The sequence below is a fragment of the Elephas maximus genome, chromosome 2 (genome assembly GCF_024166365.1).
Source record: "Elephas maximus indicus isolate mEleMax1 chromosome 2, mEleMax1 primary haplotype, whole genome shotgun sequence".
Classification (NCBI taxonomy): Eukaryota; Metazoa; Chordata; class Mammalia; order Proboscidea; family Elephantidae; genus Elephas; species Elephas maximus.
Genome location: NC_064820.1, coordinates 201117932 through 201138094, shown reverse-complemented (window position 1 = coordinate 201138094; position 20163 = coordinate 201117932). Strand labels below are relative to the sequence as shown.

Sequence of the window (20163 nt, the reverse complement as noted above, 5' to 3'; positions counted from 1 at the left end):
GAAAACAACCCTAGGCAACAACAAATTGGCATGACTGTACTCCAATAAAACTTTACAAAATCGGGCAGTGGACGGATTGGGCCCGAAGGGTATAGTTTGCTAACCTGGTGGGAATGGCAAACAGTGGAAATGAACATACAGGTGAATATTTAACACTAATCTTGTTTTTATGTGAAGGAAGAATCGCAGGTGACAGGAGACGGCATAACTATGTGGCAGGAGTGTGGCATTCCCACCAGGGTGAGGCTTCGGCTCCTTGCCATCTCACGGCCTGTGTTTCTCATGCCCCAGTTCAAAGCTATGGAGAGGACCATGGCACTGAGTTCTTATCAGAAGCCCCCTGGTGAGAAGAAAAGCTGCTGCTGTCTTTTCTGAGGGCAGTGATGGGTGGTTTCCAAGGCACTCAGCCTCAGTGGCTGTTGGGCAGGGTGTGGGTATAGCTGGTGGTGAGACAGGGGGCTCTGCTCCTCAATTTTGAACAGCTCTGATGTCCCCAGTCTGTATATTGAGCATCTGTGTCAGTTTTTTCTGTGGAAAAGGTTCTGCTTTATTGTAAAACTCTGAAAGCCACATCATCTCAGAATCTCCTGCTTTGATGATCAGGATTGCCCCAGACCTAGGCCAGCATAGTATTGAGATGTTTCTGCATCTCAGTATTAGCAAGACCCAACCTTTCCCGACAACTGATTTCTTTCAACTTCTCTGCATTGTGAATCCTGCCTCCAGGAGTGTTTCCTCCTTATTTTGGCCACTGAGAAGCTCAGAGCCAAAGCTAGGGTCTACCTCTGGTGGTCCGTGCCTGTGTGTGCTGTCCGACCTCTAGCTTTATGACTTTAAAGTCCATTTGTTACCAATTGCCAATCTGACACAAAGGGTCCTGTCTTTTCCCAAGTAAGCATACATGTGAAAGACAAACTTTATCTTCAGCAAGCTTTATTTTGCTTGAGTCAGAGAGCTAAGGAAGGTCAAACAGCAGTCACACTCTACTCCTCTGTGTCTATGGAGCCTGCAAAGGAGAAGGGAACTAGACAGACAGTAAGAAGGAGAAAGAAGAAGGGGCTGCTCCAATCCTGTCTCATGTTGACAGGGTGGGTTCCTGTTTACCCAACTTCTAGACGGTAATCTTTTTAAAAGCTCTTTTGTTCCACGAGCACAGGTAACCCTATATGTCTCCCGATAGAGTGTGGTTCCTGTTTACCCAACTTCTAGATGATAATCTTTTAAAAGCTCTTTCATTCAGTCAGCGGCACAGTTAACCCTGTCTCACATTCTTTCCCCATTTGGGACTTCCTCAATCATTCACATTTATCTTTTCATATTTATATCCTTATGAATTCTTTATTCGCTGGGATAGGCTCTGGGAATAGAAAAGTTGCAAAACAGCCCCAGGTTCCGCCTTTTGGAGATTTCAAGATAATGAAAAATCAGGCATGAGTCCCCTTACCTGACAATTAAATGCAGACTTGCCAACCAGGGAGACCCAGGGCACCGTGAGACCACTCACCGACCTAAAGGAGGTCAGGGGGTGCTTCCCTGAGGAAGATGCATTTCAGCTGAGCCTAAAGATGAAAGGAGGGCTGGAAGAACAGGGGAGGTGTAGTATGTGAAAAGGCCCTGTGGCCAGAGGGAGCACAGTGCAGAGTGGGGGAGGGGGCCAAGACTGAGTGAGACAGGAGAAGTGATAGGGACCAGGCTTCACTCTGAAAGCAAGGAGGGGCAATGCAGGGGCTTCAAGCAGGAACGGGACTTGGTCACATCTTCAGTTCAAAAATGGGATTTCTATTGGAGCAGGATAGCTAGCTAAGAGGGGGAAAGAATGAATATAGGCAGGCCCAAGAGGAAGTTCTTACCATGATGCAGCCAAGGTAGCTTGGCCAGGGTACAGGTGGGAGAGATAAAGGAACATAGACATATTTGACTGCAGAGGAGGGAATATTTAAAGACTTAGAGATGACTGGGCATGGGGGTAGGGGAGAGAGAAGTGTCAGGGAATGTCCAGTTGTCTGGCTTGTGCACTTAAAAGGACAGTAGGCCATTCACCAAGACAGATGGAGCCAGCAGAGGTCATGAGCTTGGGTTGGAGGTGTTGAGTCCCATTGAGGGGCTGGGGAAGGGAGTGTGCATGGCTAGTAGGCAGCCGTATAAATGAGCCCAAAGCTCCAGGGAGTTTGGGGTTGATGGTCTAAATTAGTGGGTCACCAACCTATAAGTGGAAATTACAGGCTGGAGCAGCAGCCAGGCAGAGAGGATAATCATGCAGAAAGAGAGAGAGTGGTAGCCAGGACTCTCCATTCAAGGTACACCCAGGACAGCCAGTTTCTTGGGTGAGAAGGAAAGCAGTGTGCATGCCAGTAGAAGACTTCACCTATGCAAAGGCATTGAAGTTATGAAGCCAACAATTTGTATGGGAAATGGTCAGAAGCTCCATGTGGCAGGGCCATGGGGTGGATGGAAACAGTGGCATGACATGAGGCCAGTCAAGTAGAGGAGAGCCTAGCCAAGCTTAGGTAATTTTTAATTTCCTTTTAGGTGGTTTGCAGTAACAAATTTTGGGTCAAGACGGGAACAAAGAGGCAGCAAGTCCAGTTATAAGGTCACAAGAACATTCCAGTAGAGAGAAAATGAAGCCAGAACTAGACAAGATGGGGAAGGGCTGGACACTAGCTCAAGTCTATTTGATACTCTCTCTGTGGCATCGGAATCTCTGGGTGGTACAAATATTTAATGCACTCAACCTCTAATTGAAAGGTTGGAGATTGGAGTCCACCCAGTGGTGCCTCGGAAGAAAGGCTCAGTGATCTACTACTGTAAAATCAGCAATTGAAAACCCTATGGAGCATTGTTCTACTCTGATACATGTGGGGTTCACCACGAGTTGAAATCAACTCAGTGGCAACTGGTTGGTGCCTGTCTCCATGTATCTGTTTTTGGTTCCTTCATTTAATCCTCAGAATAACTGGGAGTGATTAGGCACTGTGATTTTTCCCATTGTGTACATCAATACATTGAAGGAACTTGTTCAAGTTTATGCTTGGGCAAGTGGCAGGGTCAGAATCAGAACTTGGGCAGCTAAAGAATGAGAACTCGACAGCTACACAGGGGTTACTGACAGATTGGAGAGAAGGGATGAAGAGGGAGGAGGAAGGAAGGAGGCATTGACTTCTAGGAATGGTGCTATCATTCAGCAAGGTGGAGAGCCAGGAGAAGAAATAGATTCAAAGGGAATAGGGATGGTCAGTGTGGACATGTTGTAGTTGTCCTTGCAGGACATTCAAGTGAAGATGGTGTTTGAGTAGATGGATCTGGGGCACTGACAGGAGCTCTGGGTGAAGATGTCTGCATGGAACCTCAGTGTGTGGATGTCAGGAAGCCATGTGGGGATGAGATGGTAGTTCCAGGAGGCTTTGCTGTTGAGGGAACATCAGCACCGAGAGAGCAGTGGGTAACAAGGAGCCAAGAGAGGCCAAGAAAGAGTGGCCTGAAGGAAGAGAGGAAAGCAAGAAGGAGATGGTCTGAAGGCTGGGAAGAAATTTTGAGAGGGGAATGATGATGTCAAGGGTTGCAAAGAGATCGTGAAAGACTAGGGCTGGACTGTCACCTGTGAAACTTCACAAGAAGAGATAGTTGGGGATCCTGGAGACAGCAGGCTGGTGGGTAGAACCTGGGTCTGGTTTGGCTCATCAGGCAACTCCCATGGGATTGCTGGTTGGGAACTACAGGTTAGGACTCTGTCTTAGTCATCTAGTGCTACCATGACAGAAATGCCACAAGTGGATGGCTTTAACAAAGAGAAATTTATTTCTCACAGTTTTTTTTTTTTTAGTAGGTTACAAATCCAAATTCAGGGCGTCGGCTCCAGGGGAAGTCTTTCTCTCTCTGTCGGCTCTGGAGGAAGGTCCTCGTCCTCAATCTTCCCCTGGTTGAGGAGCTTCTCAGGCTCAGGGACCCTGTGTCCAAAGGACGTGCTCTGTTCCCAGTGCTGCTTTCTTGGTGGTATGAGGTCCCCCACTCTCTGCTTGCTTACCTTTCCTAGATAAAAGGTGATGCAGGCCACTCCCCAGGGAAACTCCCTTTACCTTGAATCAGGGAGGTGACCTGAGTAAGGGTGGTGTTACAATCCCACCCTAATCCTCTCAACATAAAATTACAATCACAAAATGGAAGACAACCACACATGGCCTGACCAAGTTGATACACACATTTTTGGGGGGACATAATTCAATCCATGACAAACTCCTCCCTCCCGCTCAGATGAGCTTCCTGGAACAGAGGCCAACCTGAGCTGGTGAGGAGAGTGCAGCAGGAAGTCAAAAACTGGCAGGTTGCTGAGCATCCCTGAGGATGTGTTTGGTTGGCCCTCACAACATTTAAATTTTTTTTAATTGCGTTACCATCATTTACAAATTCTAAGCACTTTATGTCAAAGGCCATTGTCCTGCATCTCTTGAAAACCCAGAGGAGGATCAGCATCAGCCTGCCTTCTCCAGCTAAGTTGCTACACTCTCCACTCCTCTCTCTTATAGTAGATGTGTGAGTGGGTGACTGCTGTCTGTCACTGTCCTTTCCAACTCCTGAAACATGGCTAAGGCCCTGGAAAGAGGGTTCGGTTCTGTCCATTCCCTCACACCCAATCCGTCCTGAAGCAGTTATTACTATCTTCCAGAAGGTTGGCCTGGTGAGCCTGGTATAGAGGTCTGGTTCCTGCCACCAGATCTCTTGGGTGGGAATAGGAGTCCACATCTGGGGTCAGTGAAGACAGCCCCGACAGGAGAGGGCCCAGTAGCAGGACTGGCCCTGACACCTTGGAAACACATGACTTGACTGAACCATTGCTTCTCTGGGAACCTTAGTTCACTCATGAGACTTTTTACTGCGGCGGGGCTATAAGGTTCCAATGGAGCTGAGGTCAGGGAGGTGTTTTGTAAGCCCAGAGTGCTGAGTCAATAAAAGAGCCTTTGGGGGCTCTTAATCTGAAGTTTATATTACAGTACAGTTTCTTTCCCCTGTAATCTTCTGTATTTTATTTTGTGCATCCAAGAGCAGTTCTGAGCAGGGGCTCATAGGCTTCACCTGATGCGAAATGGGTGTGTGGCACAGAAAAGTTTGAGGGCCCCTGGCCAGGGTTTTTGTCCACAGCTAGGGCTAATCCATTCCGAAGTGTGTTTCAAAGATGGCGTCTGCTGCAAAGCCTTCCTTAGGGGCCCATGGTCATTGCAATGGTGAGGTCTTGGGTCCATTTGGGGTTTGCAGAGGTTAAGGAGAGAAGAAGGTGCATTAAAGTCTTCAAAACTATCTACTTCGGTTATGAGCCATTGCTGAAGGCTTGGTTCTCTTCCCTTGTGAATAAGAAGAAAACAGGTGAGTCAAAAAGGTAGGGAAGCTGACCCCAGGCCCAGCACACAGACAGGTGGACCGCCTGAGCTTGACTGGGACACAGGCCCCTCTGCTGAGGGTTCAGGGCTGCTCAGGCAGGCCAAGGCCCACTCTTAGACCAGGTCTACCCTGACAGCTGATTCTCTAGGAAAATGGGTTGAGAGAAGAGATGGATTTGAAGCCCTTTATCAGAAACCCTGGTGGCGTAGTAGTTAAGCGCTACGGCTGCTAACCAAAAGGTCGGCAGTTCCAATCCGCCACATGCTCCTTGGAAACTCTATGGGACACTTCTACTCTGCCCTATAGGGTTGCTATGAGTTGGAACCGACTCAAGGGCACTGGGTTTGTTTTTTGTTTTTTGGTTTTTTTGGTTTATGATTTCTAGGAAATCAAAATATCTGCTAAGAAGTCACAGCCTTTGGTGGCTGTGGTGCCTCTGCCAGGCTGGGGCTTCATGCTTGGAGCCAGAGGAAGTAAACTAACAGGCTGCATCCAACCCCTGCCCCTTCTCTTGGGGCTTTCTCTGCAGCAGAAGGAACATGCATGCAGAATCTTTAGGAATAGAAGGATCCAGTGGGAGAGTGTGGCTGGGGTTGAGAGAGCTCATGACAATTATCTAGGGCTTCCATCCCCAGCCAGTATGACACACACTTCTCCCTCCTCCCTGCAGCCAGCTACCTGTGGACGTCGCCCCTACATTTCTCTCCATGATTCCCTTCCTTTCCTCTCCCCTCCACTTCCCTCTCCTTCTCCCTCTCCTCCCAGCATCTGCCTCTCCTCTCTCTTCCTGATGAGGTGCATATCTTTACGTAAAGGTCTAATCCACACTTTCTATGTTTTGCCAAAACTTGCCTGTGGTGTTTCCAGAGGTCATCAAATAATTTGCTTGAGGGAAGCAAGATGGTGTCCAGAGAGTGGCCAGATGACCTGACTAGTGTCTGCTGTGAACTTGCTGGCTAAGGCCAGTCCTCATAGTGGACAGGGGGGCTGCTCCAAGCACAGGGCAGTGTCTTCCTTCAAGACTGGCTAGACCCAGGGCCCAGTCAGGGAGTTAAGCCCTTGCCTGTGCCCAAATCCAAACATTTGTCCAGAAATGCCCTCTGACTCGGACCAGATCTGTTGTTTACTGGACTATTAAACCAGAAGGAAGAGGGCTTCCTCCATGCTGGGATTAGTTAGGTACCAGGAGAAGTTGCTAGTTTCTGAAGATGAAGAAAGAAAAACTTATGAATGTGAATTTGTAGTAATAATATTTTGTTGAGTCCACGCCCTTACCACAAGTCAAAATATTTGATCTGGGGACTAAGACGTGAGGTCTGGGGAGAGAGGCCTATATGCTCATTAACCAAAGAGAACTATCTTGAGTACCCCCGTGTCCTTACACAACCCTCTTCACCCAAGGGTGCTGAAGGCAGTGTCTCTGATCTGGTGTCCTGGCAGACCAGGGGCATTGGCTCATTGGGAGCTTGTTAGAATTCACCCCAAACCTACTGAATCAGAGTCTGCATGTTAGCAAGGCCCCCAGTGTCTGAGAAGCATGAGTGTCGAAAAGTTAGGACTCCCACAGGTCGGAATTCAAACTTAAGCTCCACTAGCCAGGTGGTTTAGAGGGCATTCTCAATTTTTTGTAATCCTCAATATTCTCATTTATAAAATGGGTTAACAGAACTCCCCTCACAGGGTGGAATTTCTGGTATACTTGGAAATTAAGCAGGGACTTGGGAATAAGACACAATTTAAATAACTGTCATGGTCAAGTTACCTATTGTCTCTGAGCCTCAGTTTTCCTCATCTGTAAAGTAAATGGCAGTAGTAATACTACCCACCTCATAAGATTGGTGTGTGAATAGAGTTAATGCAAGTAAACTGTCTGATACGTGATAAGAGCTATAAGCGTAGCTATGATAATGACGCTGTATTTGTAAAATTCTTAGTACCGCACCTGATCCCTAGCAGGTGGATATGAAAATGTTGATTTCTTTCCCCCATAGCTAGTACCCTATCTTTAACCAGATGCAATGTTGTCACATTAATTACTGAGGTAGGAACCCACATTTGTGAAATGGGAGTCCCATAGAATCCAAATCCGGACATACATACTGACATAGATTTCCTTATGACTTTGGATTTTAGATGAAAAATCTTGTAAATATATAACAACAAATACAATTGAAATTTGGGTGATCATATTTATTGATATAATTAAGTTAAAAGACATGAAGATTGTTCCAGAAAACTTAGAATGTATGGTCATCATGCTATGGGAATAGAAATTTTATATAATAGCTCACCTTCTGAATGTATCTTTGTACACAAATCCAGCTTCCATTTCTCCCATTTCCAAAATGTCATTTTGTCTCAGGGAAACCAGAGGAACACTTTTAAGACACCAGAGCCCTGGGATTGGGCATGTTAAACTCTTGGTGTTTCAATTAAGGTCCAGCCATGTCAGAACATGGTGAGGCCACAGCTAATCCCTGGGTATTTGCTGTCTTGGGTTTTAGGAATTGGTTCTTTTTGGTATAATTTTGCTATAATCTGTGCTTATAGATTATCGTAGAGTTAAATCCAGCCACGGAGTTTCATTGGGGTTACCGCTGGGTGGTCAAACGCGAGAATCCAATGAAGTTCTGTTCTCTAAGATGAGCTTGGAATCACCCTGTAAGAATGAACAGGTCTCTTTTCTGTCTCAAACTTTGAGGGATACTGAAAAAAAAAAAAACAAAAAAACCACATTTGGGGCCTACTTGGAGAAGGAGAGCATTGCTCACAGCTTGTGATGGTGGCACTCCAGAGCAAGGGTCCCTAATGCTGGCCTCCTCCGGCGCTGCTCTTACACTGCACCGCACAGACGTTCTGCGTGAGCTCGCTTCCCTCTGCACTGTCTCTAGGTTCTTCCAAATGCCTTTTTCAGCAAATTGCACTATGTGACGAAACAAGGCCCCCCCTTATTTTGTTTGTGGTTATTTGTCCCACTTTTCTCTTTCAGAGGGCCGCTGCCAAGGTGACAAGTCAATGTTCTGTAGGATGGAAGTCTTGTCTCGCTACTGCTCTATCCCAGGCTACAATAAGCTCTGCTGCAAGTCCTGTAACCTGTACAACATCAGCAACATGGATGACAGGACACAGCCACCACCTGGCAAGAACAATGACATTGAAGAGCTCATGCCCACCCTCCTGGTACCCACTCTAGTCATGGAGGTTCAGCCTACGCCAGGTGCCCCCCTGGAGGTCCCGCTCAATGCCTCCAGCACCAATGCCACCGAGGATCACCCAGAGACAAATGCTGTAGATGTGCCCTACAAAATCCACAGTCTGGACGATGAAGTCCAGCCACCCAACCTAATCCCTCAACGGCCAAGCCCATATGAAAAGACCAGAAACCAAAGAATCCAAGAGCTCATTGATGAGATGCGGAAGAAAGAAATGCTCGGAAAGTTGTAATAAAATGGAAAGATAGCATCAATAGCTTTTTTTTTCTTGCTTATAGAGATATTCCATGTGATAGCAAATCCTGTGTCGTGAAGATGAAGTCCAAATTCCTGACTCCAAAAGGTTTTGAGAAAACAAAGAGTGGGCATGACATCAAAAATATGGGAGCATGTGCCAACTGGGCTAGCACACAAGTTTTCCAACCCACAAGTGGTCTAAATCCTGTACTGCCAACACCAAGAGGGTTTTAGGTGTTGGATGGAAAGGAATACAGAGGTTCTTCAACCTCTTTCGGTGACGGGAGGGCAAGAAGGATAACTGAGAGAGAAACCATTTGCCTCAAGTTTCTGAGCAGCGATTGGGAAATCTTCCTTTCCTTGGTGGTGACAATCCTCTTGGATATCCAGGACACTTCCTACAAATCCTCAGACCAAGGAAAAAGCCCCATGGGGACTCTTAGGAGAAATGGTGATTTATTAAATAATTGACCAATTACTGAGAGGGGCACAATGAAGTGGAGGTTGTGAACTTAAATGCCTTCAAGGGCCAGGCAAGTGACAAGGATGAGTGTAGTATCCATTTAGGGACTGTGACCAACCTCAGAGCCATGCCCTTCTCTAGAGCTGGTTGTCAGCTCCAGCCATTGCTGCCATGTGCAGATAGTCTGCTTTTTTAGGAGAAGTCAGATGTCTAGATTTTCATGTGAAAACTCTAAATTTTTAAAGGTCAACTCAAAATATTTTAAAGGGGTCTGTTCTGGGAGTCTGTGAGGCTCTACAATTACCAGATTGAAACCTCTGTCTCAGTCTTGGCCTGATGCGATTTTGTTAATTAAAGACAGGAAAAGTCATCTGACACATTTGGTGCTCATATTGTACTGCATATGAATATCTCATCCAAATTTGAGCTGTGCTACAGTGTATTTTTTTTCCAGGAAAGCAATGAGAACCCTATAAGTGAGGACATGAGGATGGATCTGGAAACCCTGGTGGCATAGTGGTTAAGTGCTACAGTTACTAGCCAAAGGGTCGGCAGTTCGAATCTGCTAGGTGCTCCTTGGAAACTCTATCGGGCAGTTCTACACTGTCATATAGGGTCACTACGAGTCAAAATCGACTGGACAGCACTGGGTTTGGTTTTTTTGGTTTTTGAGGATACATCTAAACAGTGGGCCATGTTTCCTGCATTAGGAGGGAACACTGGGAGCTCTTCCCAGGCTTTCCCAGGGCCTCTCCCCCCACCTCTAACTCTGGCCTTGGTTGCCCTCTCCCAGGCACTGGTGGAAGGCCCCAGCACTCTCCTTTGGCTGGCCTGGCCTCAGACGCTGGCTCTCCTAGAGAGGTTCTTTCCCTTCCTAAGTGTAGTAGAAGGATGAAGGAGGCATGCATTCTGCTGGGAAAGTCCCATGAGTGGTCTAAGCCCCATGAATCTCCTAATCTAGAGGGGCTGAGGGAGTATTGCCACCAGGGTGGCCAAGCCCCAAAATTCTGAGACCCTGGGTTTTTTGGACTGACGTTTGCTCCTGAAAACCAGCTTCACTTGTGGGTTTTCCTTGTCTAGTCTTTTGGGAGTCTCCGCTCTCCTGCGCTGCCTGCACTTTCAACCCTTAGGGGACTCCGAGGTTCCAGAATCCAGCAATAAACTTCAGGATATACTCTCTGCTGGGAGGCAGGGTGAGAGGTGGGAGAGACGGTCTCTCCTTTCTTTTGCTCTTTCCAAACTTTGTTTGGCACCCTCTGTTTTCATTATAATGGTGCTTTGTGAGCAAGGGAAATCCTGGTGGCGTAGTGGTTAAGTGCTACAACTGCTAACCAAGAGGTCAGTAGTTCCTTGGAAACTCTATCAGGCAGTTCTACTCTGTCCTACAGGGTCGCTGTGAGTCGGAATCGACTTGACCACAGTGGGTTTGGTTTTGTGAGCAAGATGAGAATTAGAAACAGGAGGAAAGAGGAGGTGTGTGGGAGAAGCATGGGTAACTTTTCATTCAACGTCTTGTGAACGTGCAGCTTAAACTTCCCAAAATTACAAGATTCAGGGGGCACATTAGCTCCTTAGCTGGGCCTAGCTTGACACATAATTCTTAAGCTTTAGATGCCTAGGAAAGTTCTAGAGGCTTTATATTCTCACCAGTCATAGATCTTAGCACTTTTTCTTATCAAATTCCCCATTGTATGGATGAGAACACTTAGGCTCAGGTAATACCATAAAGGTGACTTTGTATTGAGTTTTGAGGTGCTAAGTATATTTGTCTGAACCTGCATATGTGTCTGGGTGGTCTAAGAAACAAAGTGAGGGTGCAGGAAACAGTAAGAAGGACTTCTGGGGTTGATGCTTAACTTTCAAACTGGTGAACGCCCCTAGGGTGATAATGACCCCTCCACCCCCTGCTGCTAGCATTTTCCACACAAGCCCCTACACTGTCTCAAAGGAGCTTGCTGGCCCCTAAGAACAAAACTGGAAAAATGCTTTTGGCTCTCTTTTACAGAATCACTTCTTAGCACTTTTGTAATCCTGCCTGTCTATAATTGGGAAAGGATCCCACTGCTTTCCTCATTTGTTGAACCCTTGGTCGTTGGTGCCTTTCACAAACTCAAGGAGTGGACATTTCTTGCTTGGGTGTGTCCTAGAAGGCGGAAGGAGTAAAGGACTGAAACTATACCTACCTGTTGCCTTTGAGTGAATTCCAACTCATAGCAACCCTACAGAACAGAGTAGAACTGCCTCATAGTGTTTCCAACTTTGTAAATATTTATGGAATCAGACTGCCACATCATCTTTCTCCCACAGAGTGGTTGGTGGGTTTCAACCGCTGACCTTTCAGTTAGTAGTAAAGCATTTAACCATTGTGCCGCCAGAGCTCCTTACAGGACTAACACCAGCTAGGTGGTATTACTCTATTTACCCCACCAGGAAGCTGTAGGAGGTGAATACTCCATTCCCAAATCCCTGGAAACCAGGGCTTCATGTCTCAGGGGCTGGAAGCCTTCAAGGAGAGGCTGTATGTGGGACATTCCTATGGGTCCCTGTCCTCTACTGGAGGGAGAAAGATGCCTTCTAGGAACTGTAGGCCAGCTTGGCTTGGCCCCAAGTGTCATATTCAGTGCTTAGGCCAGACGTCCAAGAGTTCCCCAGAACTAGATGGTCCTCAGAGATCTCTGTCCAAGGCACACGGAGTTCACCTGGCTCTGAGAAACTGTGTCAAATCTCTTTCGAGCACAGGACCAGGTGTAGAGTTGGCTTAAAACAGTCCTCAGCCTCCAAAGACAGCTTCTGTGTCTGAGGTGTCCCTGGAGCTTAGAGGAAGCAGACAAGTGTCTGCTGAGGAACAAGAGGTCCTTTACTCTGCGGCACTGGGAAATCAGTTGAGGTGACTGAGAGCCACTTCTCAGTTTGTGGGTGAAACTCATGCTAGATTTTTGGGACTGACCCTGACATCCCTTTTGGTAAACCCATGGAATTTCTTGTATAAGCCTTTCACTAGTATTTTATGGTTTTGTTTTGTTTTTCATATATAAATGGTGCTCAATAGCAATATCTTTATCTGATGAAGCATTATGACTCTCTTACTCCTGTATGACAGGTACCTACCATACTGAATCACCACGGTGCTGAACTCAAACCACAACACTTTATCTTGCTGACGACAGCAATCAATACGTGTTTGATGTATAGTAAAATTTGATTCCTTAATTTTATAACTTATTAAAGTCAAAATGTCTGTTTTGCAAATCCTGTCTGAGGTTGTTTGTTATCTTGACTACACTTGCTCTCCACCCCAGCCTAAACTTGTGGGTTGCCTTCCAAAGGCCGAGAGGTTGGGGTGAGGGAGCATAGGTACTGAGCTGTGGCTGCTCAACTCAGGACCCTGTGAAGAGCAAGAGGCACCCACCCCAGTGCTCCGCATGGAATCTGCTCTCCCACCAGTGACCTGACTTAGCCAAGAGCCCCCAACTAAACTGTTTAGTTCAGGAAACAGATAAAGAATCTCCAAATACCTTCTTCTCCTTTACCACTACCCCCATCTCCTAAAATTAGAATTGCCAAAAGAAAAAAAAAATTAAACTTAGTCAAATTTGAATTTCAGAGAAATAATGATTTTTTTAGTTTTAAAAAAATAGATCATACTTATACTAAAAAATGTATTTGTTGTTTCTATGAAACTCAAGTTTAACTGAGTCCTGAATTTCTATTTGCTAAATCTGGTAACCCTACCTGTAGCCCATATTCCTCTATTAAAGAAAAGTCCGTTCTCTCTGGCCCTCTTTGATATTAGCAGGTGTTGGGGGAATAGGAGATTGAAGGGCAGAGGAGAAGCCTTCTGATATCACTGGCCAAGTTGGAGGCAAACAATTTTGTATATACTGCTAGAGAAGAGATGACCAGAAATCTTACAATTTTGTATGGGGGTTGGAGGTGGCTTCAGAATGCACAAGATTTGCCACCTTGCTCTTCATTGTCATTTGTTTTGACTCAGTTTTCAAGAGTACAGTTAAACAAACCCTGACTCATTGCCATCGAGTGGATTCCAACTCAGTGACCCTATAGGACACAGTAGAATTGCCCCATAGGGTTTCCAAGGAGTGCCTGATGGATTCGAACTGCTAACCTTTTGGTTAGCAGCTGTAGCTCTTAACCACTACACCACCAGGGTTTCCAGAGTAGTCATTTAAAATGGGAAAAAGGCACCTGCAACTGTGTGTGTGTGTGTGTCTGTGTGTGTGTATGGGGACTAGGGGGAAAGAAGTGGGGTTGGGCGATCAGAAATTGGCTAAGATTAAATATTTGCAAAGGTAAATCATAACTGGATAATCCAGTGAGGTTATTTTAGAAAATAGGTTCTGGATAATTATGGGAGCGGTAAGGAAGGCCCAATCTGTGCTTTCTGAAGAATGTTGATAAATGGTTAAGAGGAATTAAATGATATAATTACAGAAGAATTGGCCACCGCTCCTTCCTGTAGACACTGTGTTAAGTCCCCGACTCGCAGCCATACCAGCGTCATACCCAATGGCTTATACCCTAGTGTTTGTCTTTAGCCACGGGATCACTCGTTATTAGTTGTCATTGACTCGATTCCTACTCATGGCAATCCCATGTGGGCATATGGATGATCAGTTGTTCCAACATTATTTGTTGAAAAGACTATCATTTCTCCACTGAACTACCTTTGTATCTGGGTCAAAAATCAACTGGCCATATTTGTGTAGCTCTATTTCTAGACTTGTATTCAAATCTTGATCTGTAAATACCATTCTCCGATAAAAAGAACCAATGCTCCCTGGGAAAATGAAAAACTCTAGAGTTGGAGCAGGGAAACACGGTATGAGCCTGAAGCACCTGATGCCAGAAAGTAAGGAAGTGCTAAAAAAGGGAGAGGGGCATGTGGAAAGGACACAGGAGCCAGCCTGAAAGAGCAACCAATGGCAAAACGAGGAACAATTTGAATAACAAAATTAATAAGAATAGTACTGGATTATAACACACACAATGGAATTAATATTCACGAATCTATACTGTTATAAATAAATAACTGAATAAATAAATATACAAAAATCTTTTTTTTTTTTAAATAGAATTCCAAATAATGTATGTATATACTCCCCTCTCCAGGAGATGGAGCTTAGCTTCCCTCCTTCCACTTAAGCGTTGACTGGATTTAGTGTCTTGATTCTGAAGAGTAGTGTGAGGAGCGGGGGGGGGGAGTGATTTTACAGTGAAGAAACCTAACAAACACTACCTTGGCCAGGGGATCAAGGTTAACGTCAGTGATAAGTCGTGTTGGTATCATGTAACTGCTGGAATGATGCAATGATTCACCTGTCGCATTCTTCCCCAAATCCCATAACTCCAGTCTAATGAGAAACATTTGACAAGCTCGAATTGAGGGACAGTCTACAAAATAATTGACCAGAACTCTTCAAAATGTCAAGGTAACTAAAAACAAGACTGAGAAACTTTCACAGATCAGAGGAGACTAAGGAGCCCAGGTGACTAAATGTAATGTGGTGCTTTGGACTGGATCCTAGTGTTGTACAGAGAAATGGTGTTAATGAAAAAAAGTAGTGAAACCTGAATAAAGCCTGCAGTTTAATTAATAGTGCTATACCAATCTTAGTTTCTTAGTTTTGACAAATGTACCATAGTTATGCAAGAAGTTAACATTAGAGGAATTTGAGTGAAGGATATACAGTAGTTCTTAGTACTATTTTTGCAACTTTTCCATAAATTAAAATTATTCCAAAGTAAAAAGTTAAAAAAATTTAATTGGCCATATTTGTGTGGATCTATGAATTAGTTATGTATTGCTGCATAACAAATTATTTCAAAACTTAGCAGTATAAAACAACTTTATTTTTTCACAGTTACTTATGGTCAGGAAGCTGGTGGTTTAGGTTCTAGATCAATCTCAAGGTTGTGGTCAAGCTGTCAGCTGGGACTCCAGCCTCACTTTGAACGATTGCCTGGGACAGGATCATCTTCCAAACCCACTTACGTGAGTTACTGGAAGGCCTCAGTTCCTTGCTAGCTATTGAACAGTCTTAAATTCCTTGCCATATGGGCCTCTCTTTAGGTTGAATGCATGCCCTTATGATATGATGGCTAATTTTCCTCAGAATAAGTGATTTGAGAGACTATGACCAAGGCAGAAGTTGCAGCCTTTTTATAACCTTATATCAGAAGTGACATACCTTCAATGACCCTCAGCAAGATGGATTGATACAGTGGCTGCAACAAGGGGCTCAAACATAGCAATGATTCTGAGGAAGGTGCAGGATTGGGCAGTGTTTTGTTCTGTTGTACACAGGGTTGCTATGAGTTGGAACCGAGTCGATGGCACCTAACAACAACATTTCTTAGTTACTAACTGAAGCCCACACTCAATGGATGTGGCGGGGAGGCGGGGGGGAATATTAAACACTTCTTCTTTAAAATTGTACCTTAGATGAAGGTTTGCAGAACTAGCCTCTCACTAAATAGTACACATATTGTTTTATGACATTGGTTAACAACTCCACGTCAACACTCTCCCTTCTCAAACTTGGGTTCCCTATTACCAGATTTCCTGCCCCCTCCTTACTAGTCCTTGCCCCTAGGCTGGTGTGCCCCTTTAGTCTCATTATGTTTTATGGGCCTGTCTAATCTTTGGCTGAAGGGTGTACCTCAGGACTGATTTCATCACTGAGCTAAGAGGGTGTCCGGGGGCATGCTCCTGGGGTTACTCCAGTCTCTGTCAGGCCCGTAAGTCTGATCTTTTTTTTGTTAGAATTTTGTTCCACATTTTTTCTCCAGCTCTGTCTGGGACCTGCTATTGTGATCCCTGTCAGAGCAGGCAGTGGTGTAGCCAGGCACCATCTAGTTGTACCAGACTCAGTCTGGTGGAGGCCATGGTAGTTATGGTTCATTAGTCCTTTGGACTAATTTTTCTCTTGTATCTTTAGTTTTCTTCATTCTTCCTTTCTCCTGAAGGGGTGAGACCAGTGGAGTATCTCTGGTCACAGGCTTTTAAGGCCCCAGATGCTACTCACCAAAGTAAAATGTAGAACATTTTCTTTATAAACTATGATATGCCAGTTGAGCTAGATGTTCCCCGAGACCATGGTCCCCACAGCCCTCAGTCCAGCAATTCAGTCCCTTAGGAAGTTTGGATGTGTCTATGGAGCTTCCATGATCTTGCCTTGTACAAGTTGTGCTGGCTTCCCCAGTATTGTGTACTGTCTTACCCTTTAAGTTCCACTTCTTAAAGTGAGGCATATCAAAGAATTTGTCAAAATATTTTTAAAACTACCACAATCCATCCTCTGGCCACAAAGTGTTTACATTTCTAACACCTGCAAAATACACTCATCCCCTCCCAAGGCCACAGAGTTTCATCCCATTAAAGCACCCATCCATAATCTTGTCATCTAAATAAACTCCAGTTTAAGGATGAGGGTTCTCAGGTATAGTTTCTTAAGTACTGCACCTCAAGTACATTTCTTCTTGATCTGTAAATTTAGGAAACGAAAGAGACAAGTTATCTGCCTCTCCCACACACACACACACACACAAAACAAATAATGGGATTGGCATAGAACAACCACTGAAGACGTATCTGTTTAAAAGAAATGACTAAAAAACAAACAAACCAAACCCATTGCTGTCAACTCAATTCTGACTTATAGCGACCCTATAGGACAGTGTAGAGCTGCCTCATAGAGTTTCCAAGGAGTACCTGGTGGATTCGAACTGCTGTGGTTAGCAGCTGTAGCTCTTACTCACTACACCACCAGGGTTTCCAAAAGAAGTGACTGGTCCACAGTAATTCTAAAATCCAGTTAGGAAAATGTTGGAATCTCCCTGATTATGTCTCAAGACCTAGAAATAATTATGCCTCTCCACTTTGCTTTCTGGTATCTTGGTTCTGCCCTGAGTTACCCTTTTAAAAAAGGTAGCAAGTACTTGCTGCTGAGTATTTTTGTCTGCTTCCTGCTAGCTGAATTTTGGGTGCCCAAAGGCTTTGTCTCATTTTATATTCTGTCTTCTTCAGTGGTGATGTTTCTGTATATTTCTTTTTAAAACTTTGTGAGTCTCCTGTAATCACCTTTGGGTTCACCCCATTACATAAAGCCCCACCCACAGAGTTCTTTAAGACCTCTATCTTGAACTTTCTGAGAAGGCTGAAGACAATGTGCTTTAACTTCCTAGAAGCCCTGTTGTTTGAGATTATCTGTGAGGCACACCTTTAATCTTTCTATAGAATCTTTCCTCTGATTGAATAATACTCTGATGCGTCACCTTAGATCTTTCTGAAACCTTAATAAAAGATTTTACAGTCACAACATTGGAGGCTGTTTTCCAGGCAGTGCCCTAAATTTCATCTTTGGAAGGAATTTCTTGATTTTAGCATCCTCTGCTGCTTTGGAAACCCTGGTGGCATAGTGGTTAAGTGCTATGGCTGCTAACCAAAAGGTTGGCAGTTCAAATCTACCCGGTGCTCCTTGAAAACTCTATGGGGCAGTTCTACTCTGTCTTATAGGGTCACTATGAGTAAGAATTGACTTGATGGCAATGGATTTGGCTTTTTGTTTGGCTGTTTTGGAAAGACTGTGAATTTCCAGAACCATCAAGTCCTGGCTCCTTTTGCTTAACAGTTTTCCCATACTTAGTATCTTCTGTCACATCTTATCATCTGCAGCAAGAAGCATCCATGTGGCACCTTCAACATTCTGGTTGGGAATCTTAGTGAAACCACACTGGGTACATTTTTTTACTTTCCATATTATTGCAGGTGATAGTAAAATATATTTTTTATGTTGACGTTCTATCTTGTGACCTTGCTAAACTCACTAGTTCTAAAAGCTTTTTTGTTGATTACTTAGGATCTTCCAAGTGGACAATCATGTCATCCATGAATAGAGACAGTTTTCTTCTTTTCTAATATGAATACTTTTTATTTCTTTTTCTTGCCTGATTGCATTGGCAAGGACTTCCAGTATGATGATGAATAGAAGTGTTCAGAGTAGTCATCCATGACTTGTTCCTGATTTTAACAGGAAAGCATTCAGTTGATCACCATTAAGTATGACGTTAGTTGTGGGGAGTTTGTAGATGCCTTTTACCACGTTAAGCAAATTCTCTTTAAGGTAGGTATTATCACAGTGCTTCAGGAAGTGTGAACATTCCTGATATGAATAGAAATAATGAAGTTCTCAGCACGAAAAGACATAAAAGAGGAACCAAATGGCAATTTTAGAACTGGTTAATTTCTCATATCTGCCTGTTACCTTTAATTTTCAGGGTCCTCCAACAGCTTCTCCATGCATTATCTCAGGGGTTTTTAGTCATATTTGGTGGGAGAGATACAGTGGAGTGTGTTTACTCCATTTTAAGTGGGATCAGAACTGACCTAAAGTTATTTTTTTTCCAATGATTACATCCCTGGAGGATGAACTCTCAAATAGGAAGTTTTTGAGAGTATAAAAAGAGAATTCTGACTGGAAGCTTCATATTCATCACTTTATACAATCACTTTTCTGAAAAAAAAAAAAATATTGTTGCAAAAAGTAACCAAAAAATTGCCACTTAAGCCATTTTAAGTACAATTCAGTGACATTACGCTCACAATGGTATGCAACCATCATCACTATCTACAAGTTTTTCATCACCCCAAACAGAAACTCAGTACCTGAAGTAATAATTCCCCATCCCTCCCTTCCACCTAGCACCTGGTAACCACTAAACTTTTGTCTCTTTGCATTTGCCTATTCTAAATATTTCATGTAGGTGGGGTCATACAATATTTGTCTTTTTGTGCCTGACTTATTTCACTCAGCATGTTTTCAAGGCTTGTCCGTGTCGTAGCATGTGTCAGAACTTCATTTTTTTCATTATGGTGGAATAATATTCCATTGACATATATACCACATTTTGTTTATGCATCTGTTGATGGACACTTGGCTTGTTTCCATCTTTTAGCTATTGCGAATAATGCAATGAACGTTGATGTACATCCAATCACTTTTTGTCTCAATTTTTTATTAAAACTTTTAAACATACAGAAAAGTTTAAAGAATGACCAATGAATGTCTCTACATCATTCACAAAGGTTCAACAACAGTTCAATAATTTCTTACATATTTACTTGAAAACAAGATGCAGACATGACTTTTCAAACTTAAAATCCTCTGCATGCATTGCCCAATGTCATGGATTGAATTATGTCCCCCCCAAAATGTGTCAACTTCTTTAGGCCATGACCCCCAGAATGGTGTGGTTGTCCTCCATTTTGTGATTATAGTTTTATATTTAGAGGATTAGGGTGGGATTGTAACACCGCCCTTACTCAGGTCACCTCCCTGACCCAATGTGTAGGGAGTTTCCCTGGGGTGAGTGGCCTGCACCACCTTTTTTCTCTCAAGAGATAAAAGGGAAGCAGGAGGAGAGTTGGGGACCTCATACCACACACACACACACACACAAAAAACAGCACCAGGAGCAGAGTGCATCCTTTGCGGGGTCCCTGCGCCTGAGAAGCTCTTCAACCAGGGGAATATTGAGGACAAGGACCTTCCTCCAGAGCTGACAAAGTGAGAAAGCCTTCCCCTGGAGCTGACACCCTGAATTTGGACTTGTAACCTACTAGAGTGTGAGAGAATAAATTTCTTTGTTAAAGCCATCCACTTGTGCTATTTCTGTTACAGCTGCACTAGATAACCAAGACACCCAAGAATAAAGACATTCTTCTATAGAACCTCAACCTCTAGTAAAATTAAACACACTCATTATATAATACCCATTCCATTTTCATATTTCCCCACTTATTCCTCAAAATGTCTTTTACAGTTAATTTTCTTACAAAGCAGTAATCAATTAAGGATC

At 44.1% G+C, this 20163-nt stretch overlaps 1 protein-coding gene across 2 annotated transcripts in view; it reads left to right on the top strand.

Moving 5' to 3' along the window:
* ADAMTS2 (ADAM metallopeptidase with thrombospondin type 1 motif 2) overlaps positions 1 to 12510 on the top strand; it is a 312393-nt gene extending 299883 nt beyond the window's left edge. For both annotated transcript variants that reach the window (XM_049874524.1, XM_049874525.1), the window contains one exon: positions 8363 to 12510. In XM_049874524.1, the coding sequence (XP_049730481.1) occupies positions 8363 to 8817 (455 nt within the window). In that variant the 3' untranslated portion in view covers positions 8818 to 12510. The remainder of the gene's footprint in view (positions 1 to 8362) is intronic.
* The last annotated feature ends 7653 nt before the right edge of the window (positions 12511 to 20163 follow it).